General features: G+C 38.6%; 1 protein-coding gene across 1 annotated transcript; it reads right to left on the bottom strand.

The window, feature by feature from the left end:
• Positions 1 to 4986: 4986 nt before the first annotated feature.
• LOC149550858 (uncharacterized) lies at positions 4987 to 5712 on the bottom strand. The gene is made up of 2 exons (XM_089790010.1): positions 5225 to 5712; positions 4987 to 5134 (listed from the first exon to the last, which is right to left on the bottom strand). The coding sequence occupies exons 1-2, from the start codon at positions 5710 to 5712 to the stop codon at positions 4987 to 4989; spliced, it is 636 nt and encodes a 211-aa protein (XP_089646136.1).
• Between the last annotated feature and the right edge of the window lie 4377 nt (positions 5713 to 10089).

Raw genomic sequence — 10089 nt, 5'->3', positions numbered from 1 at the left:
TTCTGCCTCCAATAAATTTCCTCTTTCCTTAAACAATCCTCGAGATCTTTTTTCAACAACTTCTCCTCCTTAAAGTCATCCTCAAACATTCCATTTTCTATTACTTTAAGATTTAGATTTTTAAGTTTCTCTTCTACTTCCCCCTTCTTGGTGAAAATATCACCGAAGTGTTCTTTATTCCATATTTTCAATTGCTCTTTCAGAAATTGTAGTTTTTTGAAAAAAATAAATGCCTTATTACCTTTCCTAATAGGAGCCTTTCCCCACCAATCTGCTATGAGCTCCACAAAACCTTCAGACTTCAACCACATAGCTTCAAATTTAAAGGGGCATCTTTCAGGAGTCATATCATCTTGAATCCGTAAACATATGGGGAAATGGTCTGAACCTTGGAAGGGAAGGATCTCTGCTGAGCATGACCAATTTGCCTCCGCTCAATTTCCAACCACAAGAAACCTATCAAGCTTTTCTGCAATGTTAACAAAACCCTCTCTTCTATTTGTCCACGTAAAGTCCCATTTTTAAAACTGAATATCAACTAAACCATTTGCACTCACAAAATTACTAAAATCTTTTTGGCTATCTGAAATCCACCCTTTCCCTCCTTTTTTATCCCCTGGATTCATAATAGCATTAAAATCCCCTCCCAGGATAGCTACTTCATTTCCTAACACATCCAACTTTGTTGATAAAGAAAGCCATAAAAGTTTTTCCTGAACACTTATTTGGCCCATAGATATTGAAAACTGAGGAGGAGCAATGTAGTTGTTTTACAAAAACTCTAAACCATTGCCAATTACTATCTAGGTAGAAATCAGTTACCTCCAATATCTCCGGTTTCCAAAGGATAGCCATCCCTCCAGACGCTCCATTTGCCCCTGAAAGTAAGCAATTCCATCGCCTAAATTTGTTTTTGAAAGTCTGGAAGTCCTCCTTTATCTTGGTTTCTCGCAGCAAGACCAGGTCCGGTTTCAATTGATCAAAACATCTCTTGATTAAACGAATCTTGTCAGGGGCATTGCAGCCTCTGACATTCCAGGATAAGGTTTTCATAACGCCCGGGAAAAGGTTGAACCTTTTCTCGATCTTAGGATTTTGGATTGATTTGCATCATTCCCAACTGCCTCCAGCTTCAATTTGATAGGCTTTGGCCCTCTCCTCTTTCAGCTCCCCACATTTGGTTTCTGCTTCTGAGAGCTTGTCTGTTCTATTGTTCTCTCATCTTGAAGCCCTTGTTGATAAAAAAGGCATAGATCATTCAGAGTGTCACCAAATTCCCGGGAGTCTTGTGTAGATCCTTCTTCTTCCCTCAAACTACTACTCTGCACCGTGCCTTCAAAAGAGTCATGTAGATTTCTAGTAGGTGACATCTCTATGTCCTTGAAATTTCCTTCCAAAACATCATCCGGTGATCCTCTACTCTGTGGTTGGTCCCCCAGTGAAGCTCCTAGGGATATCTGCATTTTTTACACCAGACTCGGGCTGGGCAAGCTTTCCTTGTTCCCCCTCTGTGACTGGATGAGAGACATTTTTTAAGCTTAACCTTTCAGAGCCCACTCTTGCACACTCCGCTTGGTTTGTCTCCCATTTCTCCAGGGGAATTTCCAGCACCTCTTGAGTTGACAGACCTTTATCCTTCCGAGAGCTACATTCTCTTCCCTCATTGAAAACCTTTAGACCATCTTACCCATCATGCTACAAAATTTGATTTGCCTCAGGTTCATATTGAAAAGGGAGATGAGGGGATCTGTCCTCTATCACCCTTTGTTCTTCATTCCATTCCAAAGATTCCAATAGCTTATCAGCCATGAGCCCTTTCCCTTTTGTAAATAAACTGTTTGCCCTATCAACATTCTCTATAGAAGAGTCTCCTCCTTCCCACACCTCTATCGGTTGTTTCCAAACTCCATTCGTTGTGCTGATTGTGATGAAATCTGGGCATGGATTCCCCTCGTTTACATTAACTAACAATCTAGGATGTGAAGAGGAGTCTGTTGTGTTCAACACTTCTTCCACTCTTACAAAAGTCCCTATAGTGTTCCCTATCTTTGATAGAGCATCCTCCCCCCAATATTCTACTGGAAGATTCTTTATATTGATTCATAGGGGGAAAACCTATAGTTTCTCCTTATTTGGGTCAAAGTTTGGTTCTCAATCCTTCAAAAAAAAACCTTTACCTTATAATAAATACAACCCATTGTTAAGAATGTCCTCTTTCTCAACCTTGCTTGGAGTCAAACCCATATAGAAACCATTCGTCAAGGTTTTCAATCTGCATTCAATCCCCCATATAGATTTGCATCCTAACCTGATGGTCCTTACAGAGGGCCACGGTCCTAACCACTTAAAAAAGAAAGCTTTCTCTTTTAAAATCTCTACAGATTCAAGCCATTTAACATTATCCAAACGCACTGTGGACATTACCTCGTAAGTGACATTCTCCTTTGGTGGATGGGGTGGATCCCTGGGAATATCCTTCAATTTTTCACTTTGCTCTTGCTGCATTTTGGGTTTATAGAATTTATGAGCAATCCTTGTGAAATCAAATTTGTCAAATTTCCTGTAAACCGGCTTATTTCCCTGTGGTAGATTTCTCCTATTCCACTCATTCCCTCTCTTCCATCCCCGTTGAGGAGGTTGAAACTGCATCTTATTTTGAAAGTAGGGCTTCTGCCTATGAATCCCAACATATCTATTGAAAGGCCATTTAGACCCATATTACTGCCCGTAACCCCAACCCTCGTGCTAGCGAAAACTAGACTTGGAGCCATCGTTTCTCCTGTAGTTTCCTTCATCAAAACTAGAAGACCGTTGCCCCCAGCCTCCATAGCCAACTGCATCCCGCGCTCTCGCCATTAGAATGACCATTATTGGTTTCAATAAACAATTAGATTCATTATCTAATTCATTAGATAGTTGCAATATCTTCATTCAGAGCTAACAAATCTGCAAACTATACTGACAAATTCTTGACAAGAATTATGATTATAATTCAGATAAGACATCTATGGATACCAATTGGACTGTCCGCTATCAAATACCTACATATATACCCAAGTGATATTTTTCTCTCTGATCTCACCAATAAAAATAAAATCAGATGAAATTGAAGGCAGCCTTGGTGTTCTTGTGTCCAATTTGGAATCCATTTCAGTTTGCTTTCAGTGATGAATAGATTCTTCTCGTGGCCCCTGAAAGTACAGAAGAAACAAATCATGAGTAATGATTTGTAACAGTAGTCCTATAAGAGCTTTGAGGTTGGAAAGTAATGTAGGCTAGCGAGACGAGTTGTACCAGTATATATGGAGGTCTGTTTGAATTACTTGTACAACAAAGTTGGTGTAGGCGTTGTTCTCCATTCTTTCTAATATTGGTGAATGGGTTATTTTGCATCTTTTTGTATCTGTCTAAAGGAAAAGCTGGGTCGATCTGAAGTCCGTGTATTGATTTGACTCGTGACATAGCCGTGAATGTTAGACCTTGCCGTTCTGTGTTTCCAATATCAATTGTTGCTTTGTCTAGTGCGAGACCTTAAGATTTGTGAATTGTGATGGCCCACGCCATAGTGATAGGTATTTGTCTTATGTTGCCTAGTGAAATTGGTGTTATTGGAATGCATTTCGGATGTGCTGGATGCCATACTGATCCAATATAATTGTCAATCCTAGCTATAACATACATAGGAATGTTAGGCGGCTTTGAGCCAGGATTGTAGGCAATTTCGGTAATGTTGCCAAGTGCTCCATTGACAAGTCTTGATTGTGTCCATATATTTACTGTGAGCATAATGCGTTCACCCTTACATAGGAGCACATTTTTTTGGAGTTGTTCTTCATCTGATTGGTCTTTTTGATTGCTGTGCAAAGTCGTTGCAGTGCTCATGGCGACTGGGCAGTTGAGTTGTTTCAGCATTCTTCGATTGTGTGCAGTTACAATATCATTTGTAGCAAAGATGTGGAGTAGGTTGTCAAACTCTTTGCTTTCTTCAACTGGTAGTTGGTGTTTTGATTCTATCATTAGTAGTTCCCAACCTCGCTATGTTGGTTTTGCATTCCACATGTTGGTCAGTGCTTCTTTGAATTGTATTTCTACAGGGCCTTCACCTTTTTGGCGAAATATGGTTTGCAATGTTATGACAATTCTTAATTGTCTCCAAATTGCAAGAGCATCTGAGTGTGCTACATGCAAGGGCTTGTCTAATATTGGGGGTAGTTGTGCAAGGTTGCCAGTTAGAATGATGGATCTTCCTCCAAAATGTGTTGATTGCTCATTATTAAAAGCCTCATGTAGCCTGTTATCAATCTTTAGTAGTAGTTTTGAACCGATGAAACTCATCTCATCAATTAGGATATACTTGATATACCTCATGGTCTCTTGAAATGTTGTCGGTGCTTGGCCATTAAGTAGGTGCATGTCTCTTATGGGGATTTTGAGGGTTGAATGGATAGTGGTTGCATTGATGTTAAATGCAACTACTTTTGTTGGGGCAAGTATCAAAATTTGTTGTTGTTGCGGTTGAGCATTATGCATCAGTGCATGACTTATGCATTTTATTAGGTGTGATTTTCTAGTTCCTGCTATACCTTGAATTATCATGCGTAGAGGCTGGACGAACTGGCTTTTGCCATGTGTTGTAATTATATTGAGGGCCTCCTCTTGGTCGAGGGATAATTTGTAAATCGGTGCACTATGTTGACCGGTAATATTTGTGCTTGTGCAATTTTTGTTCAAGGCTACGAATTCTAATGCAGACTCGTGTAAATTTGGTGGTACAGTATGTTCATCCCAATTTTGATTCGTATCAAATTTGCGTCTACCAAGCATTTGGATATCATCAACATCATTATAATTTGTCTGGCCCATGCATGACAAGAGTTCCCATTCCTGCATTTCTATATTCTCTAATGAAGTTGTCTCATCATTGATGTCTTCTTGGTTATCGACCTTAGGGATGCTTGTAGTGGTGCAGGGTACATGCCACACGGTCTATCCATTTGAAGTTAACTGATACCAATTTGCAATGATTATATCCTCTGTGAGTCCGATGTCCTGTTCAATGTTTCTGAAGTGCTTGTACAATAGTAGCTCACTCCAACAAAATGTTTGGAACTGTCCAGAGTCAGTAGTTGGAATGCTGTAAAATTTCGGGTATATATTAACGATGGCGCTATCTTTTCTTTTTTACCATTTGTCCACTTGTCGTTGTGTTGCATACAAGAATGACCTGACTGATTCGATTAGTGATATTGCTTCCATTTCCTGAGGCCGGTTCATGTATGTCTGTAAGTAGCTCCTCTGTATGTGAGTTCCATTTCTTTCTCGAGTAAAGCAGTGTAGTATCTTGCGTCCTACATTTAGCTTGGTAAATGTTCTATTGCACATGACCAAAGACAACTTTTGCAGCATTTGACATATTTCTTGAGCACTTATATCACGTTCAACTACAAGTTCCATCATAAACTTGCAGTACGCTTTCACAGCTAGTTCTTCTGGCTGATTGTTGGTACATATTCTAGTTAGCATGTCTTTGCAGGTCTTTGATGTTTTTTCTGCTTTTGCTGCATATTTGGCTATGCATTTTAGAACTTGGTCCTTTGATGTCACAGCTTGGCAATCGATGTTTGCCCGCCATATGGATAACATTTTAGGGTTGTGTACATTGAGTCTGTCATCATTTCTTGCAGGTTCGTATTTCTCTTTTACCCGACTCATCGCATGTTAGTGTTGAGTAAGGTTGCTCCTTCCAATGGGCTTTATAGAGGGACTCCTTTGTTTGGCCTTTTTTCCATAAGTAGGCCCCTTCTTTACATTTAGTGTGTCTTTGTACTCAATTGAGAATTTCTATGTAATCAACATATCCGTTCGTGACAAGGATGTTGTTAGTCTCTAGCAGGCATGGATCATCATTAGGACACCGATTAATCGTATTGCTCCTTTCATTTACATCACGTGGGTTCCATGCAGTGATGTATACATCAAAGAATTCACATGCTTTTTCTATGGCTATGTTGTTCTACCAATCTATGTTTATCATATCTGGGGCATTTGCAAGCTAGATGAATCCATGTACATGTGTTGTGCCTCGACTTTGCCATTTGCATCTGTACCAATATTCTGTTTCTTTAAACAGTTTTTCAATCACTTCTGCATGGAAAATTGTGAAGCGCTGGTGTAGGTACAATGATGTTAGGTGGGGGTTGTTGATTACATGTTCCAACCGCTGGCATCCCGTATGTTGGGACACATTGTTGTCTCTCGAAAGGATCTTTTGTAAATCTGGCCATTTTGTGTCAGCAGCACTGAGTGTGAAGAAGAGAGTAGGAGGGCCAAGTTGATGAATCATGTTTGAGAGTTCTTTACACCTTATGCTCCAGTATGGGTGTGCACCTCGCATCATACCTCCATAGTGCAAGAGCTCCTTAGCCAGTTGGGTGTCAGGAAGGGTGTTCATTTGGGCTCGTAGATCATCCACACTTAGTGGAATAGTCTCTTCAGCATTCTGCTTTATGAATATTGTTGCTAAGCTTTGGCTGCGATGTCTCATCATTAGGTTGAATACAAAATAACAAAATCTCGGATGTCTCCCAAATCGTTGGTTATGGAATTTTAGCAGATGTACTATATACTCGTGCATTTTGACTTCTTTCAACCTTGGCTACATTTGCAGAGTTACACCCTTTGGAAACAATGTTGGGAATGCCATATCGAGCAATCCATCCGTGTCATATTCATTGATCGGTGACGATGATATGGTCGACCAATCAATTTTTTGGCTATTTATATTGGTAATATCCAATGTTTCTTTGATGAGATCAAGTTCTCGCTGCTTATTTTGCGGTACTGCTACAAAGGATGATGTATTTGTGTAGACATTGTGTGTGGATCCTTCTTCACTTTCTTCCTCTATTTCAGTATGTATCATATCATCTACTATTTTGATGGTATGAATGATGTTCGACACATTGGTTCTTTTCTCTAGAAGCTTTGTCTGGTGGTTAGTACTAATAATTACATCTCGATATAGCGGGTCATTTCTAATTTTGTATTCTAATGCTTCTTGTACATGATTACTGCTTACATAGCACTCATAAGCATGACCCTTTCCATCTGACCTATTGACGATGAGGACATCTAAATCTTGAATTTTGTGGGGTAACTCTTTTGCTATGTTGCTGATATCTTGGGGAAAACTTATTGTATGTCTGTGGTACTTATATTGGTCTCCTATAGCATGTGTAACCTGCAAGATTGGGTTGACCCTAGCGATGAACATTTCTTCTACCTATGTCAACCTTGCCAAAATCGCTGGCTGCTCTCTTGGATCCATGTTATTTAGTTGGGTGAATCGATGTATACCATTTTCATGTTGGCATCTTCTACATGTGACTGTTGAGTTCTTGGTGTTGACAGGCATGCCTGGGTAGGATTCCTTGCAAATGGTGCATGTTTTCAAGGTACCCAAGGCATCTATTCGGTGGCAAAACTTTTTTAGTGCTTCCTTGAACTCAGGGTTGTCTGTAAAATTGTCTGATGCATTGGCTTTTTTTTGTGGAAGTTGGTCAAATTTTTTTTGTTGTCTTTTGAGTTTTTCACATGCACATATGTCTTCTTTATGGTGTTCATAGTATTATGTACTCCTTTGTCTACATTGTTGTTGCCTTAGCTTAATGTTGTCCTGCATATCCATCCTGTCAATTACATACAAAATTGTGGATGAAACATTAGGAAATGAAGATTCACAGTATAATCAGTGCTTTAGCTGGTGGTTTGTTGTGTTACGTAGGCTAAAATATGTACTACCTCATACAAACAAATTACATGTGCCATGCAAAACAATATACTACAAACAACATGCTGCTTTTTTTAATCTTAAAAGAGCATAAATGAAACATATGCGTCAATGGAAAGTGATGGTCTTGTAATTGTATACGGACCATGTAGGTTGACGAGAGCTAATAAAGTGAATCTCAATGGAAAGTGATGGTCTTGTAATTGTATACGGACCATGTAGGTTGACGAGAGCTAATAAAGTGAATTTCAATACACAAAAGATATAATGTAAACTTGGGGATTTGTGAGCAGACTGTATCAAGCTCCCTTGAGTTGAATGATTTTAAAGAATACCAAGTAGGAGAATTGAACTGTTTCACATCATGGCTCAAAGGATTATCTAATAGAGTGCTGGAAATTTCCAAAGTTTATGCATTTTTTTTGAAATCTAGTTTTCCCCCAAATAATTTATTAGCGTGATTCGAAACAGACACAATGTTATATTTTTCTAATAGACGTGTTAGACATGTTTATGAAATGGACAAGCAATTGCCCTCTAAGATATGCTTCCAAAATGTGGAAGCATGGGTAATGCATATGAACTGTTTGAAAGAAATATGTAGTCATTGATCATCCTGATTACACACTATGCATGCCTTCTTTGATTCCTAGAATGTCATAACAATATTGAAAACATCAAATATTTCCTTTTCCAATTCAATATAATAAATCACATTTTAGTGGCATAGATAATATCAAACTAACCAAATTTATACTATTCAATTCCTTTTACAAGAAGCATACCAACACTAACAGTTTTTTTCAACAATTGCTCACCATGCTATCATACTTTTATTTCATATGGAACATTGTCCTATGGAATTATTAAGCCACTTGTTAATGAAAAGGTATATTATACAAACATGGAAAACATGTGAATGTTGACATCATGTTAAAGAAATCATTTGATGAGATTTGTGCCAAGCATTTCTAAAGTGATAGCTGAAATTAGTTGTATTTCTTTGGAAGAGGCACATCAATCATTCAGTCAATAAAGATCATTGGGTCAATCTAAAACCCTAACTCGAAGAACACAATTGTAGATGCATTTCAAACATGAAGTTGAAGGATAAGATGCATTTCGTCGAATGTAATTCTGTTGGTCAAGACAGAATGCCACGGTAAAACTAAAGCCAAATCTCAACAATATAAGCCAGTCAAATTCACTTATGTCTACAGATATTTCAATTTATTATTATTATCAGTCCTGGATCCTATATCTAGGTTGATTATTTATTTAATTGATTTGTTTACTTTATTGGTTTAGATTGTTTTCGTGAGGCAACATTTTCCCTTCCTAGTCATATTGACTTTTCTGATTTTGATACACGACATAGAGGAAAAGTTCCCCATGTCTTAGTAATAAACTATCCAACTATTACATTCCTAACTTCACTTTCCCCTAGATTTTGAAATGCCTTAGAAAATATGCCTATTTTTAACAACTTTGTATTCAAGTTTTATGACATTTTATGAAGTTCTGTTTACAACACAAGATCAACAGCCTCATGCCGAGAAGAAATGAAGGGTAGGGATAATCTAGAGCTATGTAAAGTAGTAACTCTAATAATTAGAATAAATGGTCATTGGAGAACAATTAAAAATATATAGTACCAGCACCCAAAGACATATAATGAAACAAAGTAATAAAGCAATAACTGCAATGCCTAGAGGTGATTGACAAGAAATGCTTCACAGACAAGCTTACAAAACATGATGAAAATTGAACCCTACAAAGAAGGCACCTAAATTCTCATTAGGGTTTTGTTTTTCATACCAAGGTAGTAGTGTGTAACCGTTGTTGGGAACCTAGACCCGTTATCCAGCCCCTTCCTATCTACCTTTGCAGCCGTCTATTTGATAACTCCAAACAATAGTACAAGCGATCAGAAACAATACTCCAAAATACAGATAGTTCAAGCACAAGGGAGAGAAATGACAAACACACTCGTCAATCTGTAGCAGACGTGTGACCCTTTACCATAGCAACAACATTGACCGAATTTATAGGGGGCTTTGGCTGTGCACAAGCAATATTTGCAGAGGTGGTCACATAATGTATAAGGTCACATAATCTACAATCCGCCCTAACCATAGACTCATGGCCTCTAGTCATATGCAAATCCAATGTCTATGGCATATCTGCAGATGATGCCCTAACCATAGACCCGTGGCCTCCATCAGTCGACAAATCGAATGTCTACGGTGAAACTCGTGGACCCTCCATCCCTCTTGGAAGCAGTTGTTTGTCGGCACAGC

The sequence above is a fragment of the Cupressus sempervirens genome, chromosome 6 (assembly GCF_028749045.1).
Source record: "Cupressus sempervirens isolate cs-2001-9-10 chromosome 6, ASM2874904v1, whole genome shotgun sequence".
In the NCBI taxonomy this organism is placed as follows: Eukaryota; Viridiplantae; Streptophyta; class Pinopsida; order Cupressales; family Cupressaceae; genus Cupressus; species Cupressus sempervirens.
Note: the sequence above shows the minus strand (reverse complement) of the source record. Positions and strands in the feature narration are given on the sequence as shown.